The sequence below is a fragment of the Mesoplodon bidens genome (assembly GCF_964165515.1).
Source record: "Mesoplodon bidens genome assembly, chromosome: 19".
NCBI classification, from domain to species: domain Eukaryota; kingdom Metazoa; phylum Chordata; class Mammalia; order Artiodactyla; family Ziphiidae; genus Mesoplodon; species Mesoplodon bidens.
In genome coordinates this window covers 17,411,243-17,433,865 of record NC_138179.1, presented here as the reverse complement: position 1 = coordinate 17,433,865, position 22,623 = coordinate 17,411,243, and the positions used below count along the sequence as shown (strand labels likewise).

At 57.4% G+C, this 22,623-nt stretch overlaps 1 protein-coding gene and 1 long non-coding RNA gene across 5 annotated transcripts; one reads left to right on the top strand and one right to left on the bottom strand.

Moving 5' to 3' along the window:
* Positions 1-286: 286 nt before the first annotated feature.
* Positions 287-11,913, bottom strand: WDR81 (WD repeat domain 81). 3 transcript variants are annotated; one of them, XM_081218723.1, is made up of 10 exons: positions 7,784-11,913; positions 6,932-7,039; positions 6,488-6,678; positions 6,184-6,374; positions 5,770-5,935; positions 5,526-5,691; positions 4,151-4,840; positions 3,040-3,185; positions 2,570-2,749; positions 287-1,513 (listed from the first exon to the last, which is right to left on the bottom strand). In XM_081218723.1, the coding sequence occupies exons 1-10, from the start codon at positions 11,478-11,480 to the stop codon at positions 1,193-1,195; spliced, it is 5,856 nt and encodes a 1,951-aa protein (XP_081074849.1). In that variant the 5' UTR covers positions 11,481-11,913; the 3' UTR covers positions 287-1,192. The 3 variants fall into 3 exon arrangements, 2 of the variants coding, with proteins under 2 accessions (XP_081074849.1, XP_081074848.1); XM_081218722.1 differs by having other exon boundaries at positions 5,526-5,935; XR_014013951.1 differs by lacking the exon at positions 287-1,513 and having other exon boundaries at positions 2,628-2,749; positions 4,137-4,840.
* A 5,964-nt stretch (positions 11,914-17,877) lies between these two features.
* Positions 17,878-21,957, top strand: LOC308607796. 2 transcript variants are annotated; one of them, XR_014014049.1, is made up of 3 exons: positions 17,878-18,045; positions 19,597-19,686; positions 20,045-21,957. It is a non-coding gene; the product is annotated as an uncharacterized lncRNA (long non-coding RNA). The 2 variants fall into 2 exon arrangements; XR_014014048.1 differs by lacking the exon at positions 19,597-19,686.
* Positions 21,958-22,623: the final 666 nt, after the last annotated feature.

Sequence of the window (22,623 nt, the reverse complement as noted above, 5' to 3'; positions counted from 1 at the left end):
CCTCCTTACCCTCCTCAAGGGTGAGGGTTCTAGAAACTGGCCTGGGGCTGCACGAACCAGAAGCCCTGTACCCAGTACCGCCTGAAGAACAGTGATCAGGCTGCCTCCGCACCTCCTCACTCTCTCCTCGCTGTCCTGGAAGCTGCAGGGTTTCAACTTTTCCCCACCCTGGCACCGTCGTCAGGAAAAGCCTCACTCGGGGACCTCCCCAGTGGTCCAGGGGTTGGGGCTCCGCGCTTCCACTGCACGGCCGAAAAAAAAGAGAAGCCTCACTCGGTTCCATGGCTCTTCCAAAGAATTTATTGATCATATTTGCATCTATTGCAAATAGTGAGAAGGCAGCAGAGGCCCCGCCTCAGACCTCATCTGCTCCAGAACGTGAGGACCCGGGGATGCCTGGGTCTTCCTGTCCCCTGGGGGAGGGAGACCTGAGATGCAGAGATGATCCTTCTTGCCCCTTCTTTCAGGGTCTTGGACCTGCTCCCCCAGGGGCTCTGGACCCAGGGGCTGTCTCCTCAGCTCAAGGCACAAACACTGTAGTGACGGGTGGGCAGGCAAGGCATGGGGTCGCTCCTGGCAGCCACCACCGGGCCCAGTCCATCTTCTCTCCTTTGGTCCCGCCCTCTTTCTTCCCCTACTGGTCCCACACTGGGCAGGGCCTGGCTGGGAGGACACTTAAACCCCCGCCCAAGGCCCCTAACTCCTGGACCATGGCCAGCCCTTAGAGGCTGGAGTCCAAGCACCATCAGTGTCCTGGACTGGGGTGGCATCCCCGTCCTTGCAGGACAGGGGCAGAGAGAGCCCAGCGAGGGGTGCTGTGGCTGGAGACCGGCTAGGCAGGGAGAGTCTCCCTTCCCCTTTCCAGAGCTTCCGGTCCCCATGTGGATGCAGAGGGTGGAGCCGGGGAGAAGAGAGGGCAGCGATGCTTTCTCCAGGCTCTGCCTCTTGCTTCCTGCTGGCTCGGTGGAGCAGCATCGCCCCAAGCCATGAACGAGATCCCTTCTGGCAGCCTCAGTGGCTCTGGGGGCACAGGAGCCCAGACCTCCATGCCACCTTAGCTGGCAGGCCATGTGGGTACCCAGGGCATGGGGCCTGAGGCTTGCCAGGAGGGATGCTGCTGGGGAAACAAAGGTGAGGGATGGACTCCCGGAGGACGTGTGCCCACCTCCGCCTGGCCAGCTCTTGCCTCGGACTACGCCAGGAGGCGGATGACCCCGTTGTCTGAGCCCAGCAGGAGGTGGCGTTTGGTGGGCAGCAAGGCCAGGCTGGTGAGCGTGCCACGGAAGTTCTCGGAGCTGAGCTTGGTGGTGGCCTGGGAAGGCGGCTCAAGCAGGGAGCAGACGCCGATCTTGTTGGCCACGGTGCCGGTTACCACCTCGCTGCCGTACAAGTCGAAGGTGTGGATAGGGTCGGAGGTTGACTTGTAGTGATGCGTGGGCTTCTGCTCCAGCTCCTTCCAGACAGTCAAGGAGTGGTCCGAGGAGGAGCTGACCAGGACACTGCCCTCCACCGCCTGCCCGGGGAGAGCAGAGCCTCAGCAGGGCCCAGGGTCTTCCTGTTTCCTCCCATAGGATCTCCCAGGAAGACAGGGCGTCCTGAGCCGGGGACGGGCTGCCACCCTCCCACGTTATATTAATGTTAGTTAACAGGAATATATTAAGTGTCATCAACCTAGTCATCATTATAATTTGGGCACTTACTATGTCAAGCATTGTATTAGGTACATTAAACGTCTTACCGTGGTTAATCTTCATAACAACTCTATGAGGAAGGTGTTGTCATTGTTCCCATTTTACAGAGGAAAACACTAAGGCTCAGGAAAGTTAAGTAATCATACAAGGTCACAGAACCAATAAGTGGCAGAGCCAGGATTAACACCCAGGCTGACCCCAGAGACCTCCTGATGCTTTCTTGGAAAGTCAGAATTTAGAGGCACCCAGAACCCAGGATCCCCTGGGGGGCCCTGGAGGGAACCAGGGGCTGCCTGCCCCCAGCAGTGGCAGTGCATGTGCCCTGGCTGCCACTGAGGATGGGGAGGGAGTCCCAGTTGCCTGGAAAAACCCTCCCACAAAGAGCCCTGTTCCTCCCCTCCTGCACCTCCCTGAGCAGTTCCTGGAGGTCTGTGACTGAAAATGGGCTGGGGGTGGAGGTGGGGGCAGGATTCCCATGCCCAATCCGCCCCTGCCCGCACCAGGGACAGCCCAGCTGGGGGCATGGACTCTGCTCAGTGGTCTGGGGGCAGTAAACAGCCTCCCAGCTGAGCTTTATTTAACCTGACTGGGTCATGGACAGGGCCCGACCCCTGATCCTCCAAGCAAGACAAATATGGACAAGGGTTACTCATTAGAACATCGCCAGGAAGCAGCAGGGTCAGCTCGGCCCCCCGGTTCCTCCCAGCGGCCAGCCTCCTGCCGAGGCCCCCGTGGTGCAGCTGCCTCCTGACCCTCCCTGCCCATCAGCCCTCGGGCAGGTATAAGGGAGGTCAGCTGGAGCCTGTCCTGGGTGGGCTCTAAGCAGAGGTGAGGGCTGGAGCACTCAGCCAGGAGGGGAAGGGAACCTGGTCTGTCACCTTGATCTGCAGGATGTCCCCTTCATGGGCAGGCCAGCCACGCAGAACCAGGCCCGTACGGGTGTCCAGGAGCACCATGAAGCCCGAGGAGAAGCCGGCCACCACGCTCCGGCCGCTGGGGCTGACAGCCAGGGAGCGGACAAGCCCAGGGTTCAGCCCGCCGCTCAGGCGGAACTCATGCTGCGGGCAGAGGAAGACAAGATGAGGGGCCACCGCCTGCTCCAACCCGCATCTCCCCGAGGTCCAGTTCACCCCCCAACCCACACAGCTGGAAGGCCTGAGCCTCGTCCCCCATCAAGGGGGGGCTCCCCAAATCCCAGAGCCAGAGTCCCACCCCCCACCCCCCAGGGTTTGCGGATGATCTGTCACCAAAGAGAAACTCTGCCCTGGCCTCCTCTCTGCAGGGGTCTCTCCTCCCTCCTCCCTGCCAGGCACCCAGGCCAGGGCTCAGGGAACAGGATGCCCCTGACCTGCAGGCCAGGCTTCCGGCAGTCTACAAAGCGCAGGGTCGAGTCAGAGCTGGCCATGGTGATGCTGGTGTGGGGGGCGGGCATGACAGCCACGGCGGTCAGGGGCACCCGGCTGTCCGACGGCTCCACCATGCGAAGGGTCTTCCCTGGGAAGGAAAGGCACGGTGGATCTGGGTCCCGGCCACTGATGGAAGAGCCTCGACTCCTCCTATCCCCCCAACGCACCCCGTACGTGCCTCCCACATCCCAGGAAACCTCAATAAATGCTGCTAAAGATGTTTCTTTTTTTTTTTTTTTTTTTGAAGATGTTGTCGGTAGGAGTTTATTTATTTATTTATTTATTTATTTTTGCTGTGTTGGGTCTTCGTTTCTGTGCGAGGGCTTTCTCTAGTTGTGGCAAGTGGGGGCCACTCTTCATCACGGTGCACAGGCCTCTCACTATTGCGGCCTCTCTTGTTGCAGGAGCACAGGCTCCAGACGCGCAGGCTCAGTAGTTGTGGCTCACGGGCCTAGTCGCTCCGCGGCATGTGGGATCCTCCCAGACCAGGGCTCGAACCCGTGTCCCCCGCATTAGCAGGCAGACTCTCAACCACTGCGCCACCAGGGAAGCCCTAAAGATGTTTCTTGACCCTCCCACCTTCCTACTTCCACGGCCAAGCCAGGCCCCTCTCTTCACACAGCACCCCCGCCGAAAGCTACCTCCCCACCACCTACCTCAGTGCTACTCTACCTCCTCACCCGCTGCTTTTTAACCTTATTTCTGCCTACAATGATGACAAAAAATAAGTGAGCAACTGATTACCAACCAGGTACTATGTGCTCCACGTTAAGCCAAACCCCTATGCATTATCTTCTAAAGCAGCTGTTCTGATTCCCATTTTGCAGATAGGAAAACTGATACTTCCAGCAGCAGTGACTTGCTCAAGGTCACTCGGCAAGTAAGTTGGCAGAGCCGATTCAAACTTGGGTATGACGGATTCTGAGTCTTAGATGCTCCTCTCTGTGGCCTCACTGGGTCACCCTAAACCACATACCATTATACCCCAACCCACCACCCTTGGTGGAGTACAGGACAGCAGCAACACAACAGACCTCACCTGGGCCCGCTCACCTGTGAAGGGGTCCCAGACGTGCACAGCCCCGTCACAGCTCACCACACACTGCGGGGCCTCAAGCTGGCCCACAAAGAAGACACTCTTGCGGTGCTGGGCATAGACGAGGCGCGAGGCTGTCTCACTGGTTCCGTCCCCAGAGTTGTAGAGGGGCCAGAGGCGCACAGTGCGGTCCTTGCTGCCACTCAGGAAGAAGTCCTCGCTGCTCAGGGGCACCACACACTTGACGGCCCCTGAGTGGCCGGGGAAGCTCTGCAGGCGGATCTGGTGGAAGTGAAAGTGGGCATCCTGCTGGTTCACGCCGATCTCGTACTGCCAGTACGCCAGCCAGTTCCCACTCAGCCCGTGCGCGCTCCGCGGCAGCTCCAGCTTCAGCGCGTTGTCCTCACTCTGGTTGCTGAGGTCCCCGCCACCCACCCCGGAAATGGGGCCCAGCGGGCCGGGGCTCTCAGGCTGGGAGTCATCGGGGATCTGGATGCGGTTCCCGACCAGGACGCTCCCAAAGGTCCCCGAGTGGCCGTCGTCCTGGGGGCAGCTCCCACCCTGGGGGTCCCACTCAGGGCCGGTGCTGGGCGCGGTGGGCTCCATGCTGGCAGGGTTGCGATTGCTTGGGCTCACGCTCTCCAGATACAGCCCCGCCAGCTCCCCCACCAGCTCATGGTTGGGGACGATTTTCCTGATGATGTCACCTAAATGGGAGCGGGAGAGGTCCTGAGATTAGGGGAGATGGCAAGCGACTGCCACCACCCACCCAAGGGCTCGGGAACCACAGAAGGCAGGGCAGGTACTGTCTGTGCAACTCTAAGCAAGTAACTCTTCATCTCTGAGCCTATTTCCTCCCCAGGAAAATGTGGATTCATTCCTTCAGTATGGACATGTGAGCATCTTCCACATGTGCTGCGTGCCATGCTGGGCATCAGAAACAGAACGGTGAACAGGACAGGTCATGCTCTCCCTCCCACAGCCTAGATTTCAGTGGTGGGATGACAACATATCTGACCAGGGCTGTTCATCCTATTCAGGGCGATGACACACGTAGACGCTTGGCACAGGGCCAGGCCTATACGGGAAGCTACGTGAACAGTGGGCTGCTCATTCCTCTCAGACGGCTGCTAAGACGTCAGTCCGGCAGGCTGACTGCCATGCCTGCCCCAGGGACAGGCCAGGCTGCTCCCGTGCCTCCTTGCTGGCCAAAGCTCAATCCCTGTTTATATGTCACTGGGACTCGGGGGCCTAAGGCCAAATCCCTTTGCTCTGACCCAGAGAACTGTGCTTAACACCCACTCCTGACTCTAGGGGCTGGGGGAGCATGGGGCCCTCCCAGGGGAAGAGTTGTGGCCACAGAGGCTGGGAGGGGAAGGGATGGGCCAGTACCCAACAGGCAGGAGAAGGGCACGTAGATTGTATACGCCATCTCCAAGGTGAACACCTTCTGCAGCTCGTCCAGCAGGGTGGGGTCCACCAGCCGCAGCTGCCCATCGGAGAAGGCCACCTTTGGCAGCTGGCCCTCACTGCGGCCCACGGACTCCAGCTTCAGATCCTGTGGGCAGGAAGCCCGGGGAGTCAGCGGAGGCCACGGCCCCTGGCCAGCCCACCCCAGACAGGTAGGTCTGCCCACCTGGTGCCGAAGCTCATGCAGCTGAGAGAAGATTTGAAAGAAGGTGGCCACAGGCTCGCTCAGGTGCTGCTGGACCATCTCCTGTCCGATGCGCAGGCAGATGAGGGCGATGAGGCTAATGGTTTTCATACACAGGACAGTCCGGGCCTGGGCTCCACTTGGGAACCTGGAAATAGAGCTTATAAGCTCCGGCCCCCACTGACTCTGCAGGGCTTTCCCAGATCTATCCAAAGCTGTAAACGAAAGGAGCTCTAAGACCAAGTGGTCCAGACCAGATGAGGAAACGAAGGCACAGACAGGTGTGGCTTGCTCAGGGTCACCCAGCTGGGATGAGAACCAGGACTCCTGACGCCCCGCACCCCAGGTCGCCCCCTCAGCTGGGCTGCTCCCCTGTGCGGTGGTGCAGGGCCCTACCCCGTGACGAGGGAAGTGAGGAAGCTGAGCACGGGCAGCAAGACCTCGTGGCTGATACGGGGCAGGATGTCCATGAGGGTGGTGTCTGAGAGGTACACGATGATCTTCTGGGTCAGAGTCACCGCTGCCAGCAGCCCCGCCTCCTTGCGGCTGTTCAGTCGACTGGGGCCTGAGGTACTACCCGGGGCCACCTAGGGCCACAGAGCAGATGAGGGCCAGGTTGCCTCACAGACCACCGGGAACCCAAAGAGGTCCTGGGTCGGCCCTCAGCCGCCCAGACCCCGGCTGCCAAATGGTGACTGACCAGGTAGCTGATGTAGGGCAGGTACTGGTAGGTGAGGACGGGCTCCCCGTACAGGTGGGCGACGTGGAGGAGGCAGCTGAGCACGGGGCCTGACACTATATCGCCCAGTACTGGTCTCTTCTGGTAGACAGTGCCCACGCTCAGAGGGGGGCTGTCGTCACTGCTCACGGTGAACTGCTGCCGGGTGGGCCCTGCCAAGGAAGGGCCAGCAGCCTTGAGTAGCCAGTGGAGGGCAGGAGGGAGGTGGGCCTTCAGGGACTGTGGCGGCCACTCCTGCTCACTCTAGCTTGGGGTCTCCCCGTGCCTCACCCAAGGAAGGAAGGAGCTTACAGACTGGGACCCAGGACCGGGCCAGGAGGTGGTCAGAGGTGAAAGTAGGAAGGATCCGCTACAGGGGGACGAAGATGGGCAAAGGGCTGGAGGAAGCCCCATCCCCGGCCTTACCCACGTAACACGACGTCAGCAGGCGGAGCAGGTTCCGGGCCACGTGGCGAGAGGCCACGGTGGGGCCGAGCTTGGCGGACAGCCAGCGGACCATCTTGCAGGCCGTATCTGCAGGGCGGGAGCAGGCCCTGAGCTCATCAGATAACGGCGGCTCACTACTCCCCCACCCCACCCCACGGACCCCGCCTAGCCGACGTGGACTCCAACTCTGCCCAGGAGCCCAGCCAGCGCCTGGCCACCCCACGCCACCACCCTCCCTTTAGCAGCTGCAGAGCTGGCCCATGGGAGTCTGGCTTTGGGGCTGCTCCAGGCACCTCTACTCGGGCATACCCAGCAGGAAGGTGACCCTTTCAGTGAATCTCCCCCAGCTCCGAAATGAGGCCCTGGCTACCACCCCCTCTGGCCTCTTCCCGTTCCGCTTCTCTTCACCCTCTCGGTCTAACCGCACTGGCCTTTCACAGATTCTTTAATGGAACCGTGACAGCCTCAGAGCCTTGCACATGCTGTTCCCTCTGCCTGGAACGCTCTTCCCACCGCAGAACCTGCCATTTTTGCCCAGCTACCGCCTCCTCATTCAACCTCAGCGGGCCCTACTTCCAAGAAAGCCTTCTCTGACCCCTGAAAATGAGATCTAAGCCCATGTTCTATTCCCTCGTGGTAGCCAGCCATGCTGTTTGTAGCACTAACAGAACTCATGCTTACGGAAGACTGCCTACAGCATGGACGTGAGCTCCAGGAGGGCAGGCCCACGGCTCTGCTGCGTGTGGATCTGCTCGACCCACTGCTTGGCACGGGGCAAGGGCTCCGCACATGATGACTGTTAGACCAACACCTCCAGGCCTGAGAACTCACCAAGAAGGATCTTCCGCTCTTTGCCCTCCGACTGCTCGGTCAGTGGTTCCTCTTCTTCCTCCCCGTCAGCCCCGCCGTCACTGGCCACAACCGTATCCATGGACAGCACCGTGTTGGACAGCGTGAGCTCAGACGCCTCGGGGACCTCATCTTGCTCCCCCTCCCCCTCCTCCAACACCACACAGCCTTCCTCCTCCTCCTCTTCCTCCTCGGAGCCCTCGCTTTGCTTCAAGTCCTGGCTGCTGTCACCTGACTTGAGGCTGCTCTTGTCCACCGGGGCGCCCCCCTCGTCTGCCACCCGCTCGTCGCCCAGGGAGGTCTCGCTGGTGCTGCTCTTGTCACTCAGCCGGCCCAGGCTCACAGCCTCAGCCTCCTGGGGCTGAGGGGCCTCGGCCACGTAGAGCCCGGCCTGGAAGTCCTCCGTCTCAGGGAGGTCGGCCTGGTCATGGAAGCTGACGCCAGACGTGTAGTCCAGGAGCCCCAGGCCCGAGGAGGCAGCCGGCTCCCCATCCATCTGGATCTCCTCCCCAAAGGCACAGGAGCTAGGCCTGGCCCCCAGGAGCCCACTTTCCTCATCCTCTGCAGCCCCCGCCAGGCCCTTGCTTTCCTCCTGGGAGGTCTCCACACCCGCCAGCACCTGCAGGACGTGGGGCAGCAGGTGGACGAGAAAGGCCTGCAGGCCCAGCCGCACCATGAGCTGGGCCACGAAGCAGTCGGTGTACAGGTAGAAGCGGCCGTGTAGCCGGCTGGGGCTCTCGTAGGCACCAATGAGAGGCTTCAGTAGGTACTTGTTAGCATTCTTGGGGCCCAGTGCCTTGGCGACAGGTTCAAATAGGTACCAGGCCGTATACACGGCTGTGTGCTCCTCAGACATGAGTGACAGCACGAAAGGCAGCAAGATCTCCAGGCCCTCGGGGGTGATGTCACCCAAAACTGCACCCAGTTGCTGCCACAGAGCAAAGACCAGCTCCCGCCCCTGGGCCTCGTCCTCCACGCGCCTTGCCTGGTACAAGAGGATGAACTTGTGCAGCGCGGGGAAGTACGGAGGGAAGGGAACCACGGAGCTGAAGAGGCTGAGGAGCTGGGCCGGGCAGGGCGGGGGCAAGCCCTGGGAGACGGGCCTGTACTCGAACAGCGGGTCCAGCTTGCCCCTCCCTGCAACCACGGGGCCTTGACGGCCACTGAGCTGCAGGAGCGTGTCCAGCACGGGCTGCAGAGACACAGGGACCTCCTTGGGATGGCGTGTGCAGAGCCCCCGAACAGCCTCGAATCGTACCCACAAAGGCGCATCAGGCTGCAGTGTCCGGACCCTGGTGGCAAACACCATCTCAGCCAACAGGACACCCAGCGCCTGCATGTCCCGATGGAAGAGGTCCCGCAGCTGCACGGCTCGCTGGACCTGGGGCTGCTGAGGCACCTCCAAGCGGCCCCCCAGGCCTTTGGTCAAGAAGTTGCCCAGTTTCTCCAACTCTTCCAGAGCCTGCAGAGGACCGAAGCCCTCCGGAAGAAGAATCTTGCCCTCCTCACCTTCCCCGGGGTCTACCCCAGCAGCTTTGTTCCGGCGGCCTGGTCGAGAGGCTGAGGCCCCTGAGAAAGGCAGGAGGCCTGGAGGGGCTTGACTAGAAGAGGAGGAGGAGGAGGAGGAGGAGGAAGAGGAGGAGGAGGAGGGGCCCAGCTGGTCACCTGCCTTCCCAGTCAGGGAGATGGAATCCAGAGCTTCTGTGGCCTGCTCCAAGTCATCCTCCCCCACCACGGGCCTGTCCCTGGCCCAGGCAGCCTCACGGGGAGTGGCCTCCAAAACCGGCCTGCCTGTTCCATTCGCAAGCTGTGCTGGGAAGTCCTCCCGGCCTGTGCTCTCCTGGATGGTCTGGAACAACAGCCTGGGGATGAGTGGAGGTTCAGGGGCAAGGGCAGGGGCCCCGGCCAGGCGCCGGGGGTGCGGCTGATCGAAGAGCTGCACCACGCCGTAGCTGGTCAGGTGCGTATGGGCGTCCACCAGGTGCAGACACACGTTCTTCTCCTTCACGGCCTCCTTGCCCTGGAGTTTGTAGCCAAAGGTGAGGTCAATCCAGTGGTGTAGGTCCTGGGACACCTCTCGGCTCTCCAGCAGCGCCCGGTGGGCAGCCACGAACTCCTGGCTGGAGCTGCACCAGGCCGGCACGTCCAGGTCAGGCATGTCAGGGTGGATGGAGCAGAAGATGGAGGGATCGGTGTAGAACTCGGGGATGCACTCATCAGGTGTCCAGCTCTGCATACGCTCCATGCTTGCAGGATACTCATGGGGCTCCCACTGCGCCCGCACGTGTCCACAGAGCACCGACCGGGGTGTGCGCCGAGCCTTGTACACATAGTATGTGATGTCAGAAAGCACGTCAGAGATGTGGTGGGGAACGTGCGGTGGCTCCCCGCCCCCCGCGCCACCTGCCACGAACGCCTGCCGCGTCATCTCATACGTGAAGTCCAGCTGTTTATCCCCCTTGTTGAGGCGGAACTTGGACTTGCGCAGGTCTCGGAAGCGCCCCCGGGGCGTGGTGAAGTCCACCACCCAGGGCAGTACTGGGTGGTAGTTGGGGTCCCCCTGCCGCCGACCTGCCAACCGATTCAGCTGCATGAGGTAGTGGAAGTTGCTGATGCGGCCATGGACCCAGTCTAGCACGAGGTCCCTAAGTTCCTCCTGGCAGGTGGGACACCCAGGTCCCCTCCCTCCCTCCTCTCCAGGCTCAGTGCCTGCTCCATTTCTTGCTACAGACATCTCCTCATTCTCATCCTCTCTGAGCTTCTCGTAAGCACTCAGGTCCAGCCGTAGCTCACTGCAAAGCTTCTCATCCACAGCGATGTGGTGCAAAGATAGGGCCCCACAGGCCAGTCCCTGGCGGTGACAGGCATCCATGGCCCTCAGCACGCGGAAGAGAATGAAGAGCACCTTGGCTTGGCTGTTGGTCAGCTTGGCAGGGCTGAAGGTGACCACATCATGCAGGGAGAACTGCACATAGGGGTGCACCACGTACAACATCTCTGGTGACTCCAACAGAGCCTCAGCTCTCAGAAGACTGGGAGAGGCAGGGTTGCCCCGAGGAGGACAGGGGCCATCTCTGGCATGTGATGGGCACTGGGTAGCTTCGCCCACTGGCAGGAAGGGGCAACCATAGACCCTCTGCAGAGCTTGTCGTACTGAGTCCAGGGCAGGGACAGCTGCAGGAGCAGGGCTATGACTATAGGGCTGCCCATAAGTGTGATATGCGTGGCGCCACAGGTTGCGATAATTCTGGGCAGCCACGTCCTGCATGAAGCGAGTGAGGGTCTCCGGGCTGCCGGACCCCTCCTCAAAAGGCAGGGAGCCCAGCGGGTAAGAGAGCCTCTGTTTCCGCAGCCCGTGGACCTCCACTCGCGTCCAACCGGGGGGCAGCCTCTGCACGGAGCGTTGCAGGAGAGTTCTGACTTCCGCTTCGCCCAGGCCTTCAGCGCGGGGACACGGTCCCGGGGGCAGCCGGCGCTCGCGGAGGCTGGCCAGCCAGCGCGCAGGCACTAGGGCCACCACGTGGGTGCCCCCCGGGGCTGGAGCCAGCTGCCGGGCATCGATGTTCAGGTCTCTCTCCACGCTCCGGAGCAGCTCCTCCATGTCGGGGCTCGGGGGCGGTGACCAGCCCTCGGCCTCGGTGGTAAGAGCGACTTCCCGCCCCCTGCTCCCCAGGGCCATCCCCTCCTGGCTGCCTGGGGGCGGCGCGGGGCTGAGCCCGGCCACGGCCCTCCTCGCCACAGCTTCCGGAGTGCCAAGCCGGGTGGGTGGGGATGGGAGAGGGACAGGGGCTGGGGCGGAGGAGGCGGGGGTGGGCCGGGGACAGAGGGGGCGCGGGGGCGCACTTACCCCTCAGCAAGGTCCTGCACTCCGAGAGCGGCAGGGCGGGGGATGCGGGGCGCCACCGCCGGGCTCCACCGTGACGGGTCAGCTGATGCTGCTCACGTGATCGCCCCGGCACGGAAACAACCGCACGTGGCTCGACTGGTCCGGGGGACCCCGCCTCCCGCCCGCGCCACCGCCCGGCCGGCCTCGGCGCCCTCCCTCCCAGCGCTCTGCTGGGCCCGGTGGCGGCTTCGCTTGCTCGGGGTGAAAGGGGCAGGAGAGGAGAATACTGAGCGACCCACGGGATTTCCCCTCCCCTCCCTACTTCCTCCTTCATGTGCTGGGTCGCGGACCTAGGGAGGCTTTCCCTAGAGATGGCAGACTTTAAGTGGCTCATCATCCCTGCCACCACCCCACCTCCCTCTGGTTTTACAGAGAAGAAACCCGAAGCCGGTTTTTGGGGACTTTTGGGACTTTGGGGGACTTTTGACATAAGTCACTTCACCGCCTCCATGCTGCCTACCAAAAAAAAAGAGCTTTTAGTTTTACAAAATATTTCATCAGTACCATTCCATTTGGCCCTCACAACACTCAGTGAGGTAGGAGGGACGGTTACTATTTATATTTTACAGGTGAAAACCAAGAGCCTCCAAAGAGGCTTGTCCAAGGGGCAGAATGGAGACTTAGAAGGTGGTGCACAGATCCTTTAACCTGGAGTCCTCCCCACTGACAGACCTCTTAACGCCTTTTTTTTTTTTTTTTTTTAATTCTGGGCAATCTGGGGGAGAGAAGAGGCCCAGGCTCAAAGGCCTGGAGTTCGTGGGAGGAAATGTTCCCCCAAGACTTCCTGTTGAAGAGCTGCCTCTGCTTTGCTGCAGAGCCTGCCTGCTGTGGTCAGAGCCTTGCAGATGCCACGGTGGCTCGGGGGAGGGTGCAGCACGGACAGGGAGCGGAAACCAGTGAGCTGGCACCAAAACTACAGGACTCCTTCAAGGGGTCTCAGTTGTGACTCATTTGCAGGATAGATAGGCCATTGTCTACGGCGAACCCACTGTCTGTTTTTTGAGTCCCACTCCTAGAAGGAGAGTTTGCCTCATGTAGGAGTCTGGTGTGGAGATGTGGGAGCTCCATAAAGGCACTTAAGAAAAAAATAAAGTCCTAATTAGAGAGGAGACTGGAATGGCTCAGCCATGATCTAATTCCATCCATCTTTCTTGAAGGGGCAGCCAGAGCCCCTGATGTGCTTGGTCACGTGACCTTGGGCAGTAATAACTTAAAACCACCGTTTTTTAAAAAAATGTATTTTTCATTTTTGGCTGCATTGGGTCTTCCTTGCTGCACATGGGCTTTTTCTAGTTGCGGCGAGCGGGGGCTACTCTTTGTTGTGGTGTGTGGGCTTCTCTTTGCTGTGGCTTCTCTTGTTACGTACGGAGCACGGGGCTCTAGGCGCGCGGGCTTCAGTAGTTGTGGCACGCAGGCTCTAGAGCACAGGCTCAGTAGTTGTGGCGCACGGGCTTAGTTGCTCCACAGCACGTGGGATCTTCCCGGACCAGGGATCGAAACCGTGTCCCCTGCAGTGGCAGGCAGGTTCCCAACCACTGAGCCACCAGGGAAGTCCCACAACCACCACTTATGAGCACTGATTAGGAGCCAGGCATCGTGCTAAGCACTTTGCGTACTTTGATTTGTTTAGTTCTCACCACAACCCCTTTTAAGAAGATAGCTTAGATCCCTTTTAGGATGAGGAAGCTGACTACCTTAGGTAGCTTGCTTAGGTCACATAGCTAAGAAGTGGTAGACCAGGATTCAAACCCAGGCCTATCTCATTCTAAAACCAATGTTCTTCATACTCCTTGGCCATGCAGTATTTGTTTTGTTTTAAAAATTTTATTGCAGTACAGTTGATTTACAATGTTGTTTTAGTTTCAGGTGTACAGCAAAGTGGTTCAGTTATACACATACATATATTCATTCTCTTTCAGATTCTTTTCCCATATAGGTAATTACAGAATACTGAGTAGAGTTCCATGTGCTATACAGTAGGTCTTTGTTGGTTATCTATTTTATATATGTAATATATATGTATAATCCCAAGCTCCTAATTTATCCCTCCCCTCCCCTCCCCGACATTTCCCCTTTGGTAATCGTCATGTACTATTGTTTTTTCACCAGGGAAATTAGGTGTTTCTTGACAATCTTCTATCCCCAACATTGGTCTGAGTACCTGAGACCAAAGGATGGTCTGGAGGTAGTGCCTGCTTCTTTTTTTTTTTTTTTTTTAATACTTATTTATTTATTTAGCTGTGCCGGGTCTTAGTTGCGGCATGTAGGATCTTCGTTTTGGCATGTGGAATTTTTTTTTTTTTTTTTTTTTTTTAGCTGTGGCATGCAGGATCTTTAGTTGCGGTACGTGGGATCTTTTAGTTGCGGCATGCGGATGTATTTCCCTGAGCAGGAATCGAACCCGGGCCCCCTGAATTGGGAGCACGGAGTCTTAACCACTGGACCACCAGGGAAGTTCCTTTGTGCGAGCTTCTTAGTACCAATAAAATTTTGGTCCGCATGATCTTTGCTCTTCTCTCAGTTTACCTAGACTGAACAGGAGTTACTTTTTCTTTCTGCAAGTTTGTGTGTGCCCTGCCCTCTAGTGGTTTTGACTTGCAATGCAGCAATGACCTTGAGTGTAACTAACCTTATGTCTTACAGTTCTTTCCATCCCTTAAACAGGGATGTCCTTGCAATACTGGGCACTGGTGCCCTAAGATTTCTGGGGTACTGACACCTTCCCCAGTCTGAGCCCTAAAGCTATGGTTTTTCTTTTTTTTTTTTTTTTTTTTTTTTTTTTTTTTTTTTTTCTTTTTGCGGTATGCGGGCCTCTCACTGCTGTGGCCTCTCCCGTTGCGGAGCACAGGCTCCGGACGCGCAGGCCCAGAGGCCACGGCTCACGGGCCCAGCCGCTCCGCGGCACATGGGATCCTCCCAGACCGGGGCACAAACCCGTATCCCCTGCATCGGCAGGCGGACTCCCAACCACTGCGCCACCAGGGAGGCCCAAGCTATGGTTTTTCAAACTTTATTATGTACTTCTGATTGAGACGCTGGAATCTGAATTTTTTTTTTAATCTGAATTTTTAACAAGCACTAGATAATTCTGATGCAGGCAATATGCAGTCCACATCTTGAGATATAATGTTCTGTAACAGCTCTATTCCCAAGTGCTCCATGAATCCCAACCCAAGCACACTTGGGCTTTAGGGAATCTGGTACCAAATTAGTCACTCTCCTTCGCCAAACTCGGTATTGAGTTTCTGGGAAGTCATGGCTTGGAGGGTCAGGGAGGGAAACTGCAGCAGCCCCAGCAGTCAGCCCATGCTGAGTGAGGTTAGCTCTTGCTGATCTGGCAAGGAGAAAAGTGAAGGAAAGTAGTGTTTAGTGCACCAACCGTGGGCCACGTACTGTGCTAGGTGTTTTCAAACATATTCCTTTCTAAAACCCTACAATAAGCCATGAGTTTATTATTCATTCAATTTTGTAGATGAGGAAATTGAGGCTCAGAGATGTTAAGTATCTTCATCAAGCTCTCAGCTGGTAAGAGTTGGAATGTGAATCCAAGTTTGTCTAACTCAGTGGTTCTCAATTGAGGGTGATTTTGGCCCCCAGGGGACATTTGGTCATGTCTGGTGACAATTTTGATTGTCGTGGGGGGGTGCTAAAGGCATCTAGTGGCCCAGGGCTACCGCTAAACAAGCAACTATGTACAGGACAGCTGCCACAAGAAATTAGCCAGCCCCAAATGTCAATAGTGCTGTGATTGAGAAACCCTGGACTCAAAGCCTGTGCTTTTGCCCTATAGGGTGGGAGGGTGGGGACATGGAAAGTTAGAACAAAATGGGAAAGGACCTACCCCAGGGCCTTGGGTGAGAAGGAAATGGGACTTTTATGCTAAGGATAATGGAGAATGGGGGCAGCTGGTGAGATTTCTCTTTCTTCCAAGCTTGGCCAAGACCCTGCTCAGTTTCTCCCAACCTTGCCAAGTCAGTCCTGGGACTTCACACTAAGCTTGTCCTGGAGTGACCCCGACTCCCAGCTCAGGGCTGGGGCAGAATGTTTACCTGGGTCTTCTGGCACAGGACTTCCCAGCCAAAGCGCCTGGTTCCTGGGGCCCTTGTGCTCCACCTGTAGCCCCTGGGAGGCCTCACATTAACACCTTTGCAGTGGGGGGTGAAAGTGTAAAACATGGAGCCGTGGAGGTCCAGGAGGTATCTATGAACAGTTAGAAGTGGAGTAATGGGCAAAGCCAGGAGGATTCCCTTAGCAGGAGCCTCTCTCTTGAGCAGGAAGTAGGGGGCAGCTGGCCTGGGGAGCAGGGTTCTGACCCCGAGGAGGCTTGTTTCCACAGCCATTCCTCTTCTCTAGGTTTAGTCCTCAGCTTCACTGGACCTTCCCCAGTACCCATTCCTAGAGCACCCACAGAGCCAGGCAGCCACCATTCTGGGCCTCCCCAGTACTGGCCTCCCAACTAGACCAGGGGAGGGCGGGTCTGAGCAGACAGTGCCGACAGGAAATACCTCTCGTTCCAGGCTCAGAGCCTCTGAAGAACTAACCAGCAGACTGGGGGAGGGAGAGGGGGGAGAGAAGAGGGAGGGAGAAGAGGGGGCAGGGGAGGGAGAGAGTCTTGGAGTGAGAGGAAAGAGGAAAGAACACTCAAGCAGGTCCCCCATATTTGGGGTTTCATCTCCTTCCTTCCCTCACCACCCATGGTGGGGTGGGGATAAAGGGATAAAGGAGGGCAGAACTGGAGTAGGATGTGGTAACAGCTGATTCGTCCCCTGAGGTCACACTTCCCAACAATCAGCTGTTACTGGGGTGGAAGGCAGGAAGTTTCCTTAAAGGCACAATGTTCTGAACACAGGTTCGGCATTTAGGAGCTCCTAGGAGCCATAGCAATCACTTGGTGCAGCCCCTCTTTAATACGGAAGGAACTATCTCACACTCCAGGCTGTTATCTTCACCCCGCCAATTGGGAGCTTATGGAAAAGTCGTGGATCCCTCTCCACACGTTCCTCTTTGGTGGTGGTGGAGAGATGCGAGTGATTGAGGTGGGGTGGGTCTCAGACTTGCCGCTTTAACTAAGAGGTTCTGCAGCTTTTGCCAAGTCATTGGGTTCCTTTCCGTTTTTTGTGTTTTTTTCCCCCCCTTTGGCCCATCCTCCCGCCCCTCTATGCTCTGATTGGCCTTTGGGGAAGGAGCAGCCTCCTCATTGGTCTCCACCTTTGAAAGCTCTTCCCTAAGTAGGCCTGAGTCGGTGAAAAGCTTCTAGGGGGCGGGACAGAATGGGGGTATTGGGCAGAGGACGGGGTTGCTAGCCAGTTGCACTTTGGCCCGGCCCTGCCCCTAGTTGCTGACCACAAGCCTTCCTTCTACCCTCAGGTGAAGACTCTGCTATAAATCTTTCGTTAGGAAGCCGCTGCTTGAGAGCCTTTGTCTCTCTGTGACTGGGGCGAGACATCTTCTACCAGAAGTCTCCTCTGATTAGGAAGGCTCCAGGAGAGGTGGAGTAGATCTCTCCATTGAAAGCTGGGGCCAGCCGAGGTGGGCAGTCCTCCCTCCCCCAAAAGCCCCCAGGAGTCCTCATTCCAAAGGAAGAGTCTGGCTGCCCTGGGGGCTGATTTCCACCCTCAGTTCTCACTCCTGCTGCCTCTCCTCCTCCACCTTTCCTGACAGATCTATCGCCTCCTGCAAGAGTTCAGTGAATCCGTTTGGGGGCTGTCTAAAAGAACCACTCACGGCTCCAAAAAGGAGGGGCTGTAGCCCTTTAAGGACCTCGCCGGGATGGATTCAGAGATGGGTTTAAAAATGCCAACTCACAGAGCGCGCTGGATTCTGGGAACGAGGTGTCAGACCGAGAACTACATTGACCAGTACGCACTGCAAACACACACGCCTTTACTTCCTTCTGCTTTTTAGGACTCGGGTTTGACGTAGCGACCCTCTAAGCACGTTAGCCTAGGCGGAGGGCTGAGCCACACCTTTTCACCTATTGGCCAGCTCGCGACTTGGTGGGCGTGGCCTAGCGCTACTCCACTAGGCAAAGGGTTGGCTTCCTTGCCAGTCAGAGCTAAGACGGTCGGGGAGGCGGGACCAGGGCTAAGCGCTGGCGCCCTCGAGTGGGTGTGGTCACGCTGCCCAGCAGTGGGCGGTGATTGGCCCTGGGCGGTGCAATCGCAGCTTGTGCGTCACGACGCCGCCAGCTGATCGCAGACTGTAGCCGGTGTGTGCTGGGCGCTGGGAAGAGACAGCGCCGCCGGCCGTGGGGATCGGACGCACTGATTTGCTCCCCTACCCTCAGCACCCCCCCACCCAGCACCAGGTGGGTGTGAGATGGGGTCCCGGCCGCACAGGAGGGAACCATGCTAACGGGGTAATGGGGGAAAGTAGGGTCCTGACGGCCACACCCTGCCCTTCCGGGGGAGGGGAGAGGGGGCGGCGGAGGCTCGGTAGCTCCGGGGGAGAGGGGCCTGGACCGGCTGGAGTAGTGTGTCAGGAGGTTTAAAGAAGGAGTCCGGGACAGTAGTCGTGCGGAGGGTTTTGCGGAGTAGCTGGGAGAAAGACGAGGGGCCGGAGGGCTGGGGGCGGCTAACCTCGGCGCCCTCTGGTCGAGGATACGGGAGCCGGCCTCCCAGCTTGGGGAGGATTTGGACTGGGCGGGTAGCGGGGAGGTGCTTTGCCTCTACCGGCACTCATTGGGTTAGGGCCAGTTGAGCGCCCTGGCAGGGAAGGGGTCTCTGGGCGGGCCGGCCCCTCCTCTCGTTCCCTCCAGGGAATGTTATGTAAGGGGGGAGGGGAGAAGAGTAGGGGGCGGCGGTGCGAGGGGCGGCCTTATGCAACCCAAAGGTTAGGGTTTCACCGCGGGTTGGTGGGGGGAGAAGGCAGGAGGAGAGCCTGGAAACTCTAACCGCCCCCCCTCCCCAGCCTAACTGGCCGTCTTGGGCCGAGAGAAGGTCACCTCTGCACCTCCCCCCAGCTTGTCCGGTTGTGGGGCCCCTAGCCCAGGCCTGGCCCTGACCGCCTGGGAAGCCGGCTGGCTGGGTGGGGCGCCTGGGTTAGTCATCACTGGGCTCCCTCTCTCCCCACCTCTCGGCCAACTCTTGGCCCCTCCCCGTGGCCTCTGGCTAGGCTATTGCCCCCACCTCCCTTCGGCTGTAGTTCCAGCCTCCAACTCATTTGGCCTGTCATCCTGGCTGTCAGACTGGGCTAGGAGCTGTCAGGGTGCCAAAGGGCTGATGGAGCAGCTGGTCAGAGGGTCAGTGACCTGGGCCCACCCCGCCCTGCAGCCAAGGGCACCTGCTTGGCACAGACTCTCAGCAGCAGCTGAGTCCTATGGGCTGAACAGAGCCTGCTCAGGCAGAGAGGAGTGAGAAGGAGTTGGACTGGTCACCTGGGAGAAGGAAGATACCACAAAGTTCATGCCTCCCAAGAGGGTTTTGTAATTTGAAAACCTCCCACCCTAATCTTTCTTACCCTCGGAGTATAGAAATCTCAAGGCAGGACCCGCCTTGGCTCCTTAAACTGGCATGGGCCATGCCCTCGGACTAAGTGTCAGCACAGACCCACCCTCCCCAGCTCACAACCCTCAAGCCTGCCACACCCCCAGCCCCCTCCCTGGGCCATGCTGCAGGGCCCGGCTTTTCCTGCTGATTCATGCGTTGGAACTGTGGGGGCGGGGCTTGGAACTTGGAACAAAGTTCAGACATGGAGGGGACGGCAGACAGCCTGGAATTCATACCAGATGTACCCGGAATGTGCAAGCGGAATGCCTGGCATTTAAGAGTCCTGGGGAAGCTGCCCAACCACCCTGCCCTACCTCCCTCCCCTCCAGCCTCTGGTCCCCTGTCCTCTCCTCACAGTCCCAGGAGCCTCTGCTGACCTTCTTCCAAACCCTAGACCTCCTCCCTTCCTCACTCTTCCCCAGATGTAAGCCCCCCAGAACTCTTCTTCCAGCTGAACTCCCTGGGACCAAGTCAGTTGGGCTGATCCCTGAACTCGCATTTCTGGATCTCAGGTACAACTTCTCACCTAATACCTGGGTGACTGGTGAGGTGTGTCCAGGCTCCCGAGTCCTGCCCTCTCAGTGCTGAGGAGGCTGGAGGCCCCTGTGGGTAGCTGGGGCAAGGCGGCAGGGGAGGGGGCGCGGTGAGAGCAGATATGGGTTTCTACAGCCTTCAGTTCTGGAAAGAGGAGCAAGGAAATAGGTTTAGAGCTGCCTCTTGTCTCTCACTGAGGGGCTCAGGTCAGAGCCAAGAACCCTTCATCAGAAGGTTGACCATCTTCTGGGGCTGCACTTTGATGGCCAGGGCGACAGTGTCCCTGTGAGATGGCCCTGCTCAGATCTTTCCCATTTTTCTTTCCTTTCCCTTTAGGAACCTGTACCTCCCACATCCTCACCTGGCTGAGCCGCAGTAGTTCTTCAGTGGCAAGCTTTATGTCCTGACCCAGCTAAAGCTGCCAGTTGAAGAACTGTTGCCCTCTGCCCCTGGCTTCGAGGAGGAGGAAGAAGAGAAGAAGGAGCTGCCTTCCCCTCATCTGGAAGGTGACAGAACTGGGTCTGGGAAGGTCTGAACTGCGAGCGTGATGATACCTTTGGGAAAGGGAACCCTATTCAGCTGGAGGACCTTCACCCAGATTGAGCCAGCAGGAGAGAAAATTTCAGATTAGAGACCTTGGCTGAATTGGGGAATAGATGGCTCTGACTACACCCAAGGTTAGTCGGTCTCTGTGTGACAATGGGAAGAAGTGGAGCAAAGAAAACCCTGCCTACCCCTCTACCTAGATGTCTTTCCTGACCCTCCTTCCTTCCTCGTCCACCCTTCTTTCCTACTGGCCTTTTTCCAAGTTCAAAAGTAAGTTTCCTCTTCAGGGAAAAGGTCAGACTGAGACTCCCATCTGAGTAGTCATCCCCCTGCTCTTAATTTTTTCCCATATTTCCTTAGTCTGGCCCAGACTCTAGATTCAGGGATGCTTACCTCTATGTGAGACCCTTAGACCTCCTGTCTCATCTCCTCCACCTGTGAGGTGGAGAACTGCACAGTTGAGCATGCGTGAGGGAATCAGAAGCCCACTTGTGTGGACTCAGAGCCTGGGCTCTCCTCCGCAGTGGGTGGGAACAAAACAGCTTTTCACATAAGCTATTGCCCTTCCCCCATCCCTGACCAGAACCCCAGGAGCTGGGGGTGGCAGATGGAGGGAGGGACTAGGGTTAGACCAATGCAAGGGGCTGCTGGGAAATCAGTCTCTGCATTGACTTCCCACCACGCAAAGGTGGCCCAGGCTTCCCCTGCCTCCCAAAGCAGGGCTGCAGCCCCTGGTGGGGTTCCAGCTGCCACCACTCCCTTCCCCCACTGACTTTTCCAGGATAGTGTGTGAGATTTTGCTCAGACCTGTGCAGGCTGGAAATTCTCCCCTCCAGCAACCAGAAGAGGTAGGTTATGGGATGTAATCCCTTTAGGGGCATCAGGCAGAGTAAACCTGCCACCCCCAGCTCCTGATCTAATGTCACTCTCAGGCTCAGGCTCTGGTGTGGTTCAGCCTTGGCCCAGTCTCCCTGTCTGAAGGTGACCAAGTTCAGGGGTTACAGGAAGCCGTTTGTTCTGTTCGGGGGCAGAAGTTGTGCAGGGAGCTGGGTCCTATTCTCCATTTATGAGAAACAGATTTAGGGCAGAGTAGATCACTGAACCCACCCTTCTGCAGCCTGAGCTGGATGTGTGTGGGACTGCGGTAGAGGGGGCTGGGTAGACCGAGTCCACTCAGAGGCTGCCACAAGGGTCGCTCTGTCCCTGGACATTGCTTCCGTCCTTTCTTCCCCTCCTTGCTTCACTGGCCACAGCGTCTCCCTCTAGCCTTGGGTATGTGGCTCTGCCATCCTCACCCATCATGGAGCAGAAATGAGGAAGAGCAGCCTGGGAACACAGAGGCAGGCAGAAGACTAGTGAAGGACCAGGCCTGGAGAGCACAGGGCCCTGTCTGGACATCTGCAGAGGGGGGCCCATAGAGGCCAGGAGAGCCCCAGGAGGAGGGAGGACGGCCAGCCTCCATCGAGGACAAGCTTCCAGCCATCTACTTCATTCTCCGTTGCTCTCCAGTCGTTCTGCCTCCCTCAGAGATGTGGGACCATGTTAAAGCGTCCTTGGCTTCATCCTGCTGCTTCCACCTCTCCCCACCATGTCATTTAGCTGTGAAAGGACATATGCAGAAAATTCTTAAAAGAAATTCAAATGGATTTCAGTGTGTGGGAAAAAATGTGTGCTTCATTAGTAATTAAAGAGAGGTAAATATAGCTGAAAGCATTTTTCCTGTAGCAAACTATAACAGAAAAAAATAAGACCCAGCTATTGGCAAAGGAGTACTAAAATAACACTCTCTACATTGCATATGGGCGTACAAATTGGTACAGCCTTACTGATGTCAGTTTGGTAATATGTATCAAACATCCTAAAAGTTCCCATGGCCTTTGACCTAGTAATTCTACATCTGGGAATTTATCCTAAGGAAATAATTAAAGATTAGTTTAAACGATGTTCATCCCAGCATTGCAGTAGAGAAAAATGAGAAGCAACTATCTGGTTGGGAATTGATTTCTTTTCTGCTATAATTGAAATTTGCAAGAGGGGGTTGCTTAAGTAAATTATTGTATATCCATCCAGATGGTGGGGCGGAGTGCTGCGCAGCCATTAAAAGTCACGTAGAAGAACATTTGACTGGAAAGAAACATGCTCCTTGAACATTAAAAAGGTTATAAAAAATGGTGTATATTATGTGATCTCAATTTTGTTTTTATACATAAAACAGTTTGAAAAAGACTGACGACATACTCCAAATTGTTAATAATATTAGTTATCTTTGAATGATGGAATAAAATAGTTGTAATTTTCCTGTTTGGTTTTCTGTAGTTGCCAAATTTTCTACATTAACTGTGTATGACTTTCATATAATAAAATTTAAA